This window comes from Syzygium oleosum, unplaced genomic scaffold, assembly GCF_021117445.2.
Source record: "Syzygium oleosum isolate NSW1041296 unplaced genomic scaffold, Sole_v2.1 Sole_v2.29, whole genome shotgun sequence".
Classification (NCBI taxonomy): domain Eukaryota; kingdom Viridiplantae; phylum Streptophyta; class Magnoliopsida; order Myrtales; family Myrtaceae; genus Syzygium; species Syzygium oleosum.
The window spans coordinates 1,591,323-1,606,898 of record NW_026607513.1 but is presented as its reverse complement, the minus strand read 5'-3'; the positions used below and the strand labels follow the sequence as shown (position 1 = coordinate 1,606,898).

General features: G+C 39.9%; 2 protein-coding genes and 1 non-coding gene across 4 annotated transcripts; 1 reads left to right on the top strand and 2 right to left on the bottom strand.

Annotated features, from left to right (window-relative positions):
• Positions 1-8,400: 8,400 nt before the first annotated feature.
• LOC115677939 (nuclear transport factor 2B) lies at positions 8,401-9,191 on the bottom strand. 2 transcript variants are annotated; one of them, XR_008814694.1, is made up of 3 exons: positions 8,831-9,191; positions 8,570-8,747; positions 8,401-8,490 (listed from the first exon to the last, which is right to left on the bottom strand). XR_008814694.1 is itself a non-coding variant. In XM_030601180.2 (2 exons), the coding sequence occupies exons 1-2, from the start codon at positions 9,137-9,139 to the stop codon at positions 8,673-8,675; spliced, it is 384 nt and encodes a 127-aa protein (XP_030457040.2). In that variant the 5' UTR covers positions 9,140-9,191; the 3' UTR covers positions 8,566-8,672. The 2 variants fall into 2 exon arrangements, 1 of the variants encoding a protein (XP_030457040.2); XM_030601180.2 differs by lacking the exon at positions 8,401-8,490 and having other exon boundaries at positions 8,566-8,747.
• A 2,663-nt stretch (positions 9,192-11,854) lies between these two features.
• Positions 11,855-11,934, bottom strand: TRNAL-UAG (transfer RNA leucine (anticodon UAG)). Its single transcript has one exon. It is a non-coding gene; the product is annotated as a tRNA-Leu (tRNA).
• A 1,781-nt stretch (positions 11,935-13,715) lies between these two features.
• LOC115677753 (probable xyloglucan endotransglucosylase/hydrolase protein 8) lies at positions 13,716-15,376 on the top strand. Its single transcript, XM_030600976.2, has 4 exons — positions 13,716-14,037; positions 14,159-14,259; positions 14,502-14,704; positions 14,826-15,376. The coding sequence occupies exons 1-4, from the start codon at positions 13,842-13,844 to the stop codon at positions 15,226-15,228; spliced, it is 903 nt and encodes a 300-aa protein (XP_030456836.1). The 5' UTR covers positions 13,716-13,841; the 3' UTR covers positions 15,229-15,376.
• The last annotated feature ends 200 nt before the right edge of the window (positions 15,377-15,576 follow it).

The window sequence follows — 15,576 nt, the reverse complement described above, 5'->3', positions numbered from 1 at the left end:
ATAACCTAAGTGCTTTTATCGAACTTTGATTATAATTGTGCTCCCATCTTCGAAATTTCTAGGCATTTTTATTTACGGTCAAATCGTTAAAAAGATATATTTGTTGTTTCTATTATTCGTCTTTAATGAGTGACATTTGTCACTTATTGTTAAGATCTTTGTTTTTATGATGGTATATGGAGTTGATGGTTGACGTTATAAACATTATACAATATTCGTGTATTTTCATACGAAGATCAACATATATTCTATAAATGTGAAATTTAGTTAGTAAATGAAGTTGATCTGTTTTGCCATGATGGGAATGTCTTTAGACTCGAGTGATTTTTTGTTTTAGCACAAAAGATAGGATTCATTTGTTTTTCTATTTCTTATTTTTTTCTTATTATTATTATTATCATTATTTTTCTTATTGGTACTTTAAGCTCTTTAATGAACTCCCTCGGAAACCGCGCAAACCGACAACAGATTCATCGATGAATTGTGGAGGCCGATGTTGTTCAGTTGTCTGAATCTTGGAACAGTCAACGACCCATCGTAGTTTGCAATTTTATGTTTTCTTGTCCATTTTTTAATATAAGTGTACGAATTTTATAGTCTATATTTACGGCCAAATTACCAGCAGGACCACCTTTCTTTTTTTCTTAATTTTTTTGGTATAATTATATGCTCTTTTGGTATTCATATGTGCCAATTTTGATCGCACCATGACACCTTGGCTAAGTTTGGAAAAGGGAAAATTTTGAAATCTTTAATTTTTTTGTGAGATGAAAAAACGGGGGAAATTTTGAAAGCTAGAGTTCAAATCAACGAATGACAAAAGGGATTTTTAGTTTGTTTGCCAAAAAGCTTGGTTGTCAAGTTGCGAATAGAAAATAATTTCTTCGATAAGTATATATATCCTTGAATATCCACATATTTAAACTATCCGATTAGAGGCCGCAAGAGCTTAGATGATATAACATTTGTGCTTTAGCAATTTTTTCCATAACTTCGGAATATTTTTTATGTTTTCAATATGATTCTCTCGTTAGAAAAATTCATAATATATATGATCTATGGATAACTGAATGAACTCATGTTCAATATATGTGGACAATAAGGTAAAATTGGTTTAGTGACTAACAAATGAAAGAATAAAAAGAAAAGGGTAATAGTAAGAAACACGGACAACCAATCACGAGACTATTATTTTGAGGGCATACAAATTAAGATAATTCGAAAACTTGAACAAGCTATGATCAACACAATCCAAATTGCGATAAGTGCAATCGACTTAGGATCGATGCAAATTTGATCGATCAATCATGCAAAAGGTAAAGAGAGAATTAAGAGATGATTAGTAGTTGATAAATTTTGATCCTCCATTTGTCATGAATTCCTCAATTTTCTTCCTCTAAAAGAAATCAATGAGAGGGTCAAACGTTTTTATATTTGTTCCTAGGTTGATAGGACATTGTTGTTTGATGAGTCTTCTTGCCAGCTTTTGCTTATCATGAACTTTGCTGTGGATGAATAAGACTTCATTTCTCCTATAGCTTCGAAGTTTCATATGTCAACAGCAAATTCCAGAAAATTCATAGTTGAAAATTCATTTTCAGGGAAAAGAAAAATTAAGAGAGAGCTTACCAAAAGATATTTATATCCAACCATATAAGCCTATTCTATTTTTATAAAGATTTGATGACAGGATATACTCTGTCTCGGCAGCCATTTTTAATTCTTTCGTGCCTGCCACATGATTACAAGAGTGTATTGAATTGTGGCTAATATGAATGCAACTTGGATTTTCCATTCTTTTGGAATATTGGTATGCCTTGTTTATTGCTACGTCTAAAGGTGAGCATGACTTCATGGTAGAACCGAGAACTGAACCGATTTTAAATTCTGATTAGACCCGATCCGGTTCCCGATTCCACATTTTTAGGAATCTCCGGTTCTCGGAACCAGACCGGGAACCAAGAACTAATAATCGGGAATCGGGAACGGACAAAGCCTTAGAATAGGAAAGGGATGAAATGAAAAGTTAAACCAAGAGATGCAGGCTTCTTCAGGCCATTACTCTAGGGTAGCAAGCATCTGCGACCCAATTTGATTTTATATAAAGAATCAGCTCCACTAGACACTCGCTAAGAGTTACATTGAGAAGTAGGCGGCATCAACCCATCCGAGTTACATTGAGAAGTAGGCGGCATCAACCCATCCGAGTTGCGTTAACATATTGATCAAATTTCCAAAAACGTACGCATCTCACCAAGAGTTACCAATGATTTCCTGCTTCAATTCATACAGACCCAACATGAATAAAAGAAAGAATAGTCCAGGCTCTAAAACTTTGAGCATCACATAGTGCCAAGCTCGACCTGGATTACTAAAGAAAAATGCCATCTATATTTGTGGTTTGTACTTTGTAGTGCAGAGTTAGGGGTCTGGGACAGTCCCACATGAGTTTAGTTTTGACCCATGATTTCGTTTGTCATCAATAGTGACCCTCAACTTTGAAGTTGGGAACTTAAATAAAGATGATATCTAGTGATATAATTGAAGTTTTTTCACACAACCCACCCACACAGCTCTAATGAGCCTGCTTACATAGTCCATCTTACCCAGCCTCCTCTATTTGCCATTATCCTTGTTACACCTCCGCTCATTGATGGTTCAAAAGTTGCTACCTGCCATAGTTTCGGACCAACTTATTATAATTTCTTATGTTAGTAGGAGTCGTCATAGCAGAACACAGACGAAGCGCTCTAATGAAGGCAACTGTACATGGCGCTCCAAAAACAGAGGCAGCTTGAAATGAAAATGACTCCAACTCAGTTTCTCAGTGTCATGCCACTGCCTCACCCAACAATACGTGTTTTTGTTGTTGCATTCATTTTTATTTTGTTTAACTAAAAATGAAAAAATAATAATAATTTGGCTGGTTCCCAAATAAACCTTGAAACCAACCCTAGAACCTATAACATGGTAGATTCTAGGTTCCCAAAAATGAGTAGCCTGTTCCGACGGATAGGTTTTAGGTGGAACTTGGATGAAACTTGGAACAACTCACTCTCTATGTCTAAACTCTCATGGCAGAAGGTTACAGGATCCTTAGATCATTTACACTTGTGAGCGCGAGATATATAAAGTGGCAAGATAAATAAAATTGGTGCATTTTCATTTACTTGCATGCTCTGTGGTTGGTGTCTTAGAATGTTCAACTCAAAAGTCTAATTTAACGGGAAAAGGGAGAATAAGTGTATATAAAGAACATATAAACTTCTTAAACAAGCGATATGAGATATTTCAACACTCGATCTCACGTGCAAGCTAGATTAGGAATGACGGATGGAATTTGAGGCGTGGGGGGCTACACTCGCAAAATAAACATGGATAGAACTTGGCCTTGGTACCATGTTAGAATGTTAGACCCCAAAAACTTAAGTTAATAAGTGAAAAGAGACCACATGTAAATAAAAAGCATATGAACCTCTTAAACAAGCGATTGAGATACTTTTACATGGTAAAAAAAAATTCATGCATATCTGTTGATGCATACATTGTTTTTGGATCCTACATCAAATGTATACTTTAAATTAGTTCATTATTTTCTATTTGAATTCTCTGTTATTGGTTAAAAAAAACTACTAGTTAATACGGGTGTGCGTTGTTCGTGCCTTCACTTCGGATCCTACATTGGTTGTTTGATGGTATGCGTAAGAGTAAAGAGGGCTTTGCGATCGAGAAAACTTGCTCACGGCGAATTTCGTAAATTAGTGTACTTTGTCTATTGTAATTATGTACATTTTGTTTAGAATATGCTATTTAAATAGCTTTGTTAGCTCTGTAACGATAGAGCACCAAAGGATGGACGAAGGAGAGACTTTTAGATACTTTAGGAGCACCGGGTGTTCATCCATCTGTGTCGATTGCCATATTGAAATGTAATTAGTAAGGAAATTCGCAACACTCACGTATAATGATCGATCTGTATGGACAGAGATGACATGTTTCGAGAGTACATAAAAATTTACTTGTCATTTCTCTCTTTTGTGCAACGCTTCTGAGCATAGAATTTCAAGATCCAATGCACTGAAGTTCTTGCGACTTCTTCGAGGGATCTTCTACAACTCCTCGATGGTGCGCTTAGTCGTGTAAAGGATAATAATTTTCCTCTTTTTGTAGCTTAGAAATGCTTAGTCGTATCGGATTTTTTCCATTATATATTAGATTATATAGGCATAGATGGTAGCTAGCACGTTGAGGAGGTGTTGCTTCTTTTGGTGAAACATAATCTAAATCTTGCTGACTACCCCCAATGTGGCAATCTCTCGGTCGCCCAACAATCAACCTTGACGTTAATAAGTGGTGGAAAGGATCTTCACATTCTCTCCAACCTCCATTGAAGTATACAAAAAGGAAGAAAAACATTGCTTGCATAATCGATCGGCTAATAATGTAACCAAGAACATATACAATGTGATGCCAGTCAACATGGGGCCGATATTTTCTATTTAATTAATTGCACAAAGTATCAGATCTGTTGATCCTAGAGGATAATTTCAATACACCCACATGCGGGATTTTTCGGGATCTCAATTTGTGATGAAGGGTCGTACCGTAAATTAAAAAACTCACATGGTAAACCCTTTGCAATTATGCTTTTGTGTATGTGATTTTCGAAATGGCCCTGTTCATGATTTGTCATGCGTTATCTATATGAACTCGATTCCAAATAGATCTAGTCTTTGCAAGGTGGTAAGACGGACTAAGGAGATTGACGCCTATTCGTATCGAAAGGTCAAGAAAGTTGATGGCTTTATGACGTAGGATCTGCTGTTGGAGTTTCGATTGACAAATGACCCTGATGGCGATATGATAACCATACTTTCTTGTCTAGGAATTCCACTAGATTGAACATTTATGTGGATATGGACATAGATAGGCAACTACTTAGAGGGGAAAATTATCCAAAAAATCCTAAATCTATTGCACTTTTGCCAATTCAATCCTAAAACTTTATATCTTGCCAATTAAGTCATAAATCTTTTCACGTTTTACCAATTGAGTCCATTTAGCCAATTTTGGACTAAAATCGCTTACGTGGACAATTTTTAATAAAATTTTTTAAATATTTTCTTTTTCTTTTCTATCTTTTTTTTTCTTCCCTTCTTCCTCTAGCCGGTCGCCGGGCCCTGGTGATGGCTAACGACTGGCCAAAGTTGAGGGCTAGAGGTGAGGGCCAGCGAGGTTGACCTTGAGCAAGCCTCATCCGCCCCCGGTGAGTTTGAGCCTTGCCTAGCCATGGCGAGGCCTCAACCATGCTAGGGGCGAGCAAGGATCGCCCTCGTGAGTGGTTGGCGGGGGCGAACCTTGCGGGCCTCTGGCAAAGCTCGCGCCCACCAGCCACTTACGAGGGTGAGCCTCTGGCCGGTTGCTGTGTCTCGACAACCCGCTAGAGAAAGAAGGGAAGAAAGAAAAAAAAAAGGAAAAAAAATAAACAGATAAATAATTCAAACAAATATTAAAATATTATTGAAAATTATTTACATCAGTATTGATCGCGCCACGTAGTGTGAACAATTTTAGGTAAAAATTGGTCTAATGGACTAATTGGCAAAACATGAAAATGTTTAGAATTCAATTTGCAAAATTAAAAGATTTAGCACTATTTAGACGATTTTGCCCTACTTATAACATAAATCCTTCGAATATTGATTACTATTCCCTACAATTGCCTTTTAACTGTAGGGCACAAAAGCCTTCGAATTGAGTAGAACTAAATCATCAATTCTATTTGGCAATGGCATTAGTGTATACTATATCCGTGATACTATTTCTTTCGACGCTTGTGTTAACTTGATGAAATACTCTAGAATTGATTTGCCTACATGGTCTTCATATAACATGTCAATGTCACTTTCCGATCAAGTGTGTCATCGGAGAAGGGGAGGCCCATCGCCATTCCCATGTTTTCATATCGTGTCCATCCAAAACACTGATCGATGTCTGTCTCATGTATCCAAATGTCGTTCGCTACCAACTTGCCTAATCACCAATCCGAACACATCTCTCTCTCTTTTCGACGTCGATGATAGTGATGGCAATAAACCTCAGATTGAGTCTCGATCTGGGTTGGTTCTTGAAACCTTTAACTGGTTTAGTTTTGTTGATCTTAAATCGATATCGATCATCTCTGATCGATCTTGCTTTGAGGTCACAACGACGAGGCATACAAGCGGAGGGTTGAGTGTGCAGGTGGTGAGGAAGAAAGAGATGGAGGAGAGCGTCGGAGAGCGTCGGAGAAGGTGCAGACGTGGTGGTCAAGGGACGCAGGTTGGGAAGGGTGACTCAATAGAGAAGACGGAGGTTGTGCTGGTGGTCATCTCTGAGGATGGCTAGTGCTTGCCCCGTCGAAGTTAGGTGATGGTTATTGTACTTTTTTTTTTTTCCGAGTGAATGTCTAATCAGTCATAAACATATTATACGAATATCAATTCGGTTATAAACTTTTCAAATTTTTCCATTCAATTCAAAACCTTTGCGAAATTCCAAAGTAGCCCATTTGGTCAATTTTTGTCGGAAATTGCCGACATGGCCATGCGCTATGTAGAATAGTCGGCGATGATTAGGCCTCTATGTCAGCAATTTTTGACGAAAATTGACCGGAAGGACTACACTGGAATTCCGCGCAAAGATTTAGTACTAAATTGACAAAATCAAAAAGTTTAGGACTGAATTGGTATATGATTATAGGTGGTAGGCATCAGATGGGGTGGGCATTCCTTTGATCAAGGGGATGATATTACCCCAGTACGTTGCGTGTTACGTACATCATAGTTTAGATTTTGTCTTGGGCAAAGTTTTCATGCATGAAGGGATAGATTAGATTTTTCAAAACTATGATCAATCATGGGTGGAGTACTTTTCCCCAAACTGAGGTTAGTTTAAGTGTCAATTTTCTCGTTAATTGTTTCTTTAGGTGGAAGTTAGACTCAAGAAATTCTGTGTTATACAAGTTCAATCAAGGATTTAATTGCTGGACAAGCAACGAATGTCTAAACCCTAATGATGGAGGCGAATACAACGACCCCATCTCCATTAATCATTGCATTTTTACGAGGGACACATGCTTTCGTGTCCTCAAAATAGATTGATTGGAAATAGCTCTCAAACTGTGGCCACGCATCTGGATTCCCAATTGGTCTATTTTCTATTCTATAACCTGTTGGAAACTCTAATCAATCTACCATTTTCCACAACTTTCATGGCATGGCTAATCTAGTGGCTCTTACTGTAGAAAGACATCTTCGATTTATGGGTTTTAATCAAGGAACAAACTTATGCGACATGGGCGATATTCATATTTGGAACCAGTTCCATGAATTATAAGCCTAGTTGGAGGGAGTAGAGAAAAGAACACAGCCCGAAAACATGCACATTAGAAGATTTATGTGATTCGGTTGTAAGACTATGCCCGTGGAGATAGAGAGGACATTTTCTCTAAGAAATTGAAATAGGATATTACAATCGATGCCTCACTCAAAATCCCAAATCCGATTACACCGGTCTTAATAATTAGTCTCAATTCAGAATTTTGGAGTTCATCACTAATAAACGTGTCAAGTTGTGTCTTCTCGTGTCGAAATTAACAATCCTTATTTAAGAGAATGAACTTAACTAAATTCAAAGCACATCGAACTTTTGGTACATTCAACAAAATTAGAGTTCATATTTTGCAATTACAAAAAAATTGGAATGAACTTATAACCGGAATTCGACACTTGAACACGAATCGACAGCCTTATCGAACTCACACAAAACGTGTCCAATGACTAATAGTCGGTACACCCTAGACAAAAGTGAGGCTTACTGCCTCCTCTCCTCCATGAACATGCACTTCTTTAAGTTTAAGCACCGCAACTTATGGTTCAACTATTCCCTTACTCTTATAAAAAAAAATATAAGGCCCGGGCATATACTTATGATCAAATTCTACTCCTATCTGAATCGACCAAGATTTCATGCTCTTTCCTTACCTTTCTCCGACATTAGAGGCCAACCATGTCAAGTATGTCTTAAGGTTATGGCCCGATGGTTATTTCATATGTCGCAAAACTAAAGCCGACTTTGTGCTCGGGCTCCGAAAGTATGAGTTCCATCACAATGCTAGACATATTAAGAGTCATTTATAAAATTAATTTATTAAGTGACGTGGCGGATTTCAAGAGACATTTACGCAAGCGAGCCACTTTAAACACCCAATAACAGACAACCACATCGCTTAGCAAACCAATTTTGTAAATCAATCTTGTTCCGTGATTTTTGCGGTCCCGAAAAAAGGACCAATGTGGTTTTGAATCAAATAACTAATAAACTCCCACACCAAATAATAACAGGAAAAAGAGGAAGAAAGGAAGAAAAAAAATGTATCAAGAACAAGTGATTGTTGGGTTGGCCCAAACTTTAGGGTACAATAAGCCCGAGACATTATTTCCGCAGCACCTGCAAGGTTTGTACTTAGGTCATCATATATGTTGGGCCAGTCGACCGCATCAAGCCCATTAGTCTGATATGAACTTACCATAAAATTTTTCTTTGTATTTCAGAAAGAAAGATGAATAGATGGACATCCTTTTTATCAGTGTTAGTTTCACAAAAGTTACACTTCCAAATTTGCAGTAATTTCAGCCGTAGTTCAGACGAAACATGTCGTTCTGCGCGAAAAAGCTCCCTGCTGGCGACGGAATCAAATGGAACATCTGCAGAAGCAAGACAGGTCCATCGTCAATTCACGGACTATGTGCACGCGCGTGAGCATAGAGGAGAGCGAGAGAGACGTGACCTGACTAAACCTCAGCGGATGCTCCTCCCCGGGCAATCTCAAGCTGCCGCTGACGAACACCACAATGCCGGCGGTGCCGTTGGTGGAATAGGGCTGCGAGTCGATGCTGCTGATGAGGTGCTGACACTGATCGAAGGGCAGCTGGCTGAGCTTCTCGGTGATGTCGTGCACTCCCACGACCCTCTGCCCCTCGAATGTCAGCATCGAGGTTGGCTGGTAGAGAGAAGAGAGAGAGGCTCTGTCTGTGTCAAAGAGATGGTAGTAGTGATCCACAAACGCTCTCCCTACTATTTCAACCTGTTCTTCCATCTCTCTCTCTCTCTCTCTCTCTCTCTCTCTCTCTCTCTCTCTCTCTCTCTGGTTGTGAGGGTGCAGAAGAACTTATATATGGAATGGGAAGGTCCATAAAGTTACTTATGCTTGGGTGAGGGATCAAAGAGAGGCATGAAAAAGATGAGCAAGGCCTCTTTAATTAGGTGACCAAACATACCCTTTTTGCACACCTCCCATTTTGAAAAGACGATCATAACCTAAGAGTAAACATGACAATATAGCTCCCAATTAGACAGTGGGAAAGACAAAATCTGGTTTGAAATTTTTTATCCCCTCTTTTGCAATATTCGAGAAATAGTTATCCGTTTCTTTTCATGAATCGAAACTTCACAATAAATTGATAAATTCCGGCAATATTAGTTAAAATACATCGAGATTTGTAGTACGTGACATGTCGTCGAATCATAAGTAGTCTCTAGTACTGATAGTTTCTCATAAGATTAGCTTAGCGGCTTCATGCATGGACTTGCGTGTGTAATTTAGAAACACGATATAAGTCTTGTTCTATTAGATAGGAGTCAACTAGATGATTAGGACTTTTCAGCGTCGGAATTTGCTTTTTGCTTTTTATTTTTACTTTTGGTTGGACATTATCGAGTAGCCAGCAAAAAGCATTGTTCGCTATGATCTCCCAAGGCAAGCGAATATCGTAAATGGGCAAAAACTTCATTAGATAAACAAGAGGCCTTTTGCATAGGTGGGTGAAAACTGATTCAGGATATAACCTCGATTCTGATATAAGATGAAATAATAGGTTTGCATGAATGTGACCCCTTTACTTAGGAGTAAATTAGGGACAAACCCTAGCAAGAGGGAGGGATAGGAGTGTAAATGAACAGGTTGCATGGTGGAGAATCCGAACCCCAGCTGCTTTTATACGCAAAGTAGGAGAGGCACAAAAGATGCCCAAATCGTCACCAAAAATAGCCATAGAATGAAGCCACCACCGCCCTCTTTGGCATCTTTCACATATTCTCCCTTTTATTTAAGCCTCGTCTTTACCTTTTCCAATAGCTCTTTTTATGATTTTTTATTCTTATTTTCGATCTAGGGCAGACAAAAAGGATAGGTGAGAGAGAAGAAGATAAGTGTGACACCAAAGTGGAGATCACTTGCTTCCCCTGATCGATTGTTTCATGGGGAAGCAAAGAATATGTCCCTTTTTATTTGCAATAATTCTCTAAAAATCAAGGACCCTTCTTTTTTCCCTTTGTTATGAAATTCGAAGCTGTACTGAGAAGAGCAATGATTTTGGGGATGGAACATAATGGATGGACGATATCGTAACCCTCTTAAAATTGAAATAGGCATTTTTTTTTGGGGGGGGATCGAAGAGACCCTTTTGGCCCAACCCTAAACACTTTAAAATCCTTTTTCAAACCCGCTCTCATTTCAAGTCAAAAGATAGATATATAGACCCATCCCATTAAATTGTTCAGGAGCATTCGTAGTGACTAATGGGTCGAAAACTAAGAAATAAGTTATTTATTAGAGGTGAGCAGTTTCAAAGTTGATTTCAAGTTTCATGGTTGGTAACTCTGGAACCCGGCCCAACTTACTCGCATAGGGTTGGTTCCTAGATTTTGGAATCTAGAATTGACCCTGTAGACTCTAAAACAGACCTTGGACTAACCCTGCTGGTCCGGTCCAGTTTCAAGGATATCTAGGGAAGCAGCCAATCCTTTTTTTTTGGCTTCATTTTTTTGTATTTCCTGGACAAACTTACTTTTTCAAATGGCATATCTATCAACACAATATTTAGAACTACGATACTTACAAATAAAACGGCAAAAAGTCAAATACCATTAAGAATCAAACATAAATCTAAAGCAATAGGGTATTATCTAACTCATCCCTTAGTTTAGCAAAACCAAAGCTAAAGCAATAGCAAAAATCTTTACTTGCCAAAAGCAATAACCCATAAAAAGATAAACAAGTAAAATAAAATAAGCAATACAAAGTTCGAAACAAGTAACATAAAACATGAACTATTGAGCTTCATTCCTTGTTTCATAAAAGATTGCTCTAAATTTTAATCACTTGAAAACAAAACAAATAACAAATATAATTAAAATGGGTTCGGTCCAAGGTTGGCCAGTCCGTTTTAGCATCTTGAACCTGGAACCAAACTGCACAGTGCCGATTCTCAATTTTTGGGACCCAAGGGCTGAATTGTTTCCCGCGTAAATTGGATCGTGTAGTGCTGGTCCGGTCCGATTCCAAGGTCTACCTTAGACTAGTGCTCACCCCTGTTATTTATCAGCCAAGCATCCTTTTTATGACTATATCTAATCTCCTGGTCCCTGCGAAAAGGTAGTAACATGCTAAAGATATTAAGATCAATTTACAACATTTATCAAGCGATGTGTTAATCTTTTATTGAATATTAAAAGAAGCCAATCATTTTATGTAGGGGCTTTTCTCTTGTTTCAAAACTCAATTGAAATTGACCACATCACTTAGCAAGTAAACGTTAGTAAGATTTCTCAGTACATCATAGCATTTTTCGAAGAAAAATTAACACATGTTTTGGCTTTTGCATCTCTCTTTCGAAGCGAGCAAGGAAAATCGATAATTTCATAGAGATTAATCTTTCCACAAAATCTGGCCAAAAAAGAAGAGCTTCCAAACAAAACAAAAAAAGGATAGAGAAGTGAAAATAGAATGGAGAAAAAGTATAATTTACAAAGTTGACAGCTGTGGGATTTGAACCCACGCCCTTTCGGACCAGAGCCTAAATCTGGCGCCTTAGACCACTCGGCCAAACTGTCGTCCTTTGACCGTTGCTTCCTTAATATTTTATAAAACTGTTAGACATAACTGTATCGCCATATTCAAACTGGAAACACGCTTCACCGACACATAATGGAGGGGCACGTGCTCGGTCACGCGCTGCACGTGGTGCTAGTGTCTGGAAGGGGGATACTCCCTGGGGAAAGATGTTCTTTTGCTGCAATAATTTGACTCGGCTCACCTTGTACAACTGGTTCTCTATTATGAGTTGAGCTGTTGTTGCCATAGCTGCAGCCTGCAACATGTGTGGGTTCCATCTTATTTATGGCATATTTTCTAGGCGAAAACAATCGATGCATACACTATTGACCGTGGATTCAATCGGTCGCAATCGTTCGAGGCTCTGACATCAGTACAAAACTGGTCTAGTGATATTTGATTGCGATCGACCCACGAATTCGTTCCACACAAACTGCTCTTGGTGGGGGAGGATATTTCGTCTTCGAGGCTTTTACCTTTCGCTGTTTCATTAAATTCATCGAGTTCGCTAAATGACGCCGGTCCATTTTCCTACTCTCCTACGGGCTGTAATTACGCCGAAAGCCCTGAATAGGATAAGTTTTAGCCGTTGAATAAGTTAGAAACGCGTCGAGCTCTTTACGGATTAAAGCGACGAGCATGTCGGGGTAACTTTCTTAATAACCGCGAAAGCTCTTTGGTCAAGAAGCTCAATCTCTTTGATTAACATAAACAAAAGCCAAAAAAGAAAAAAAAGCACAGTCTTGCCACACTAAAGGGGAACCAACCAATCTCCAGAATCCTCAAAAGAGTAGACAATTAATGTAATTAACCCCCCTTGGGTTTGAATTCCTTCTTTTAGCACCCTGTTTTTAAAAGCCAATTTGCAATTCTCTAATCACTAATTCAATTCAATCAAAAAAAAAATTTTGTTTTTATTTTTTCGCAATTTGGCCCTTCAAGTGGGGCAATTCTATAATCAAAGATCATCCCTGACAGTCAGCATCATCTTCTCCCAGCACATCCAAAAAAAATCCAGTTGTCAAAGTCCCGAGAAGTCTCGGAATTATTGTGCGGCCAATCAGTGGGGATCACGTGAGGAGGACACGTGGGCCCCGCCTCGGACATCCTCCCCATTTTTGATTGGCCCCATGATGAGAAATAATGATGGTCTACTGGATTGGCAGCTGGATTTTAATGCCGTAGATCTGCGAATTTTTGGACATTTCTAATTTATCCACCGCGATACCTAGAATGCCCATGTTGGTTTCATTTGTCCCCGCCTCGAAACTTACCAATTCAGCTGTAAATCAATAATTTAGTCACAAACTTTTCGATTTTGTCAACGTAGTCTTAAATCTTTGCGCAAGATTCCAATACCGTACTTCCGGTCAATTGCCGCCGGAAATCGCCGACGTGGCAATCCACGTTGGACGTTGGTTCGAGTAAAGTGGGTCGTGCCAAGTAAGATGGGCGGGTGATAACCGGACGTTATGTCGGTAATTTCAGGCCAAAGTTGGCCAGAACAAATACGTTGGAGTTTCACAGAAAGGTTTAGGACTGTAGCGGTATAATTGAGAAGTTTAGGACTGAATTGGCAGCCATTCAATAAGTTTAGGATTGATTTAGTTAGAAAATAGAACTGTATTACACGTCATTGACAAGCAGAACTTAGCAGGAATATTATATTTCTTATGTGCTGAATAAATCTATTATGCTTCCTTTTTTTGTTTCCCATTTTTATTTGGTTTCTTTGCATGGTTTTAAAGGTCATACACATGAGGTGATTCAGAATGGTTTTATTTCCAACGAAAGCAGTGAACATTTCGATATACATCTCCTCTTCTCACAAAGATCCAGCACAGAGGAATCGAAAGCTTCCTTCATCTCTGCCTTTTCAGACCTTCTCAGTCAAGATTCTCAAGAGATGGAGAAAATGGCTTCTCCGTTATCGATCCTCGTCTGCGTCTCGCTCGTTCTTCTGGCTGCGCCGTGCTCATCCGATGCGGCGGCGCAGTCCAATGGGTCTTTCGTCGACAACTTCAACATAATGTGGTCGGAAGAGCACTTCAAGACCTCCGAAGATGGCCAGATCTGGTACTTGTCGCTGGACAAAGAAACAGGTACGTACCGCGCGAAACCGACTCGAACCCGAATCTCTTTTCGCATTTATTCATCGGCTACGGTGTACGCTGCAATCTGCAAAACGCGTGTCGTGATGGCAAAGGTGTTGATCTTGAACAGGTTGCGGGTTTCAAACAAAGCAGAGATACCGATTCGGCTGGTTCAGCATGAAGCTCAAGCTTGTGGGAGGTGACTCTGCAGGAGTGGTCACTGCTTACTATGTGAGTCCTTAGAACTCCCAATTCTCAATAAGTGTGTCCACAATTCGGAAACTTGCACTCGCTCTTAGCCAAAAAATTCAAGAAAAAGATTACTGGGTCATGTTCTTTTTCCTCGTCGGATCGATGCCTGAAAACCCGTCTTCCCGACGAGTACCATAAAATGCACCGGCTAAGATCAGAAAGGCTAAATATTTCGAAGAAGTGATTGCGATCATGATCGATTCGATCCGCATACGATGCAGATGTGCTCGGATGACGGGGCAGGGCCGGAGAGGGACGAGCTGGACTTCGAGTTCTTGGGGAATCGGAGCGGACAGCCATATCTGATCCAGACCAATGTGTACAAGAACGGGACGGGCGGGCGCGAGATGAGGCACATGCTCTGGTTCGACCCGACCGAGGACTTCCACACTTACTCCATCCTCTGGAACAACCACCAGATTGTGTAAGTTCTCTCTCTTTCTCGCTAGACATCGATCGAGTTCTTGATATCTCAGTTTCTGTGAAGAAGAGAAACACGCACGCTCCTTTTAAGGTTCTGTCTTCATCATTGGGCTCTACTGCAGGTTCTTCGCGGACAAAGTGCCGATCAGGGTGTACAAGAACAACGGGGAGGCCAACAACTTCTTCCCCAACGAGAAGCCCATGTACCTCTTCTCCAGCATATGGAACGCCGACGACTGGGCCACGCGGGGCGGGCTCGAGAAGACGAACTGGACCAAAGCGCCGTTCGTGTCGACCTACACCGACTTCGGCTTCGACGGGTGCCGGTGGGAGGACCCCTACCCGGCCTGCGTCTCGACCACGACCCAGAACTGGTGGGACCAGTACAGCGCCTGGCACTTGTCCGACGATCAGAAGACGGACTACGCTTGGGTTCAGCGGAACCTCGTCATCTATGACTATTGCCAGGACAACAAGAGGTTCCCTACTTTGCCTTGGGAGTGCTCGCTCAGCCCTTGGGATTGATTGGGCAAGATCTACTACAGCTAGTACGGATTTTGATCCATCCAAAATTTTTCCCCATGTAATATGTGTAATTCGTTTTGTAAGTTGCGTTATTCGTTGATTTCTATTCTATTAATAGATGCGGCGCAATAAAACCTTCTTTCGTAAATGCCGATTCACCAAAGAGTTTTGATTTATAAGGTTCGGGGTATAGTCGAGTGGGGTATGATTCGTGTGACTGGATGGCCTTGTGGCATTAGCCTTGGTCTAGACGTTGGTCTCCGAGGACATGTAACTGTTTGATTTTACAAATAACAAAAGCCAAAGCAAAAAATGTTGGTAAATTGAGCCACGAAATTAGCTGTCCCC

Coding starts and splice junctions, on each gene's coding strand:
- LOC115677753 (XM_030600976.2), top strand. CDS start 13,842: ATGGAGAAAATGGCTTCTCCGTTATCGATCCTCGTCTGCGTCTCGCTC. Junction 14,260..14,501: donor GAGTGGTCACTGCTTACTAT/GTGAGTCCTTAG, acceptor CATACGATGCAG/ATGTGCTCGGATGACGGGGC. Junction 14,705..14,825: donor TGGAACAACCACCAGATTGT/GTAAGTTCTCTC, acceptor GCTCTACTGCAG/GTTCTTCGCGGACAAAGTGC.
- LOC115677939 (XM_030601180.2), bottom strand. CDS start 9,139: ATGGAAGAACAGGTTGAAATAGTAGGGAGAGCGTTTGTGGATCACTAC. Junction 8,748..8,830: donor ATCCGCTGAGGTTTAGTCAG/GTCACGTCTCTC, acceptor TTGCTTCTGCAG/ATGTTCCATTTGATTCCGTC.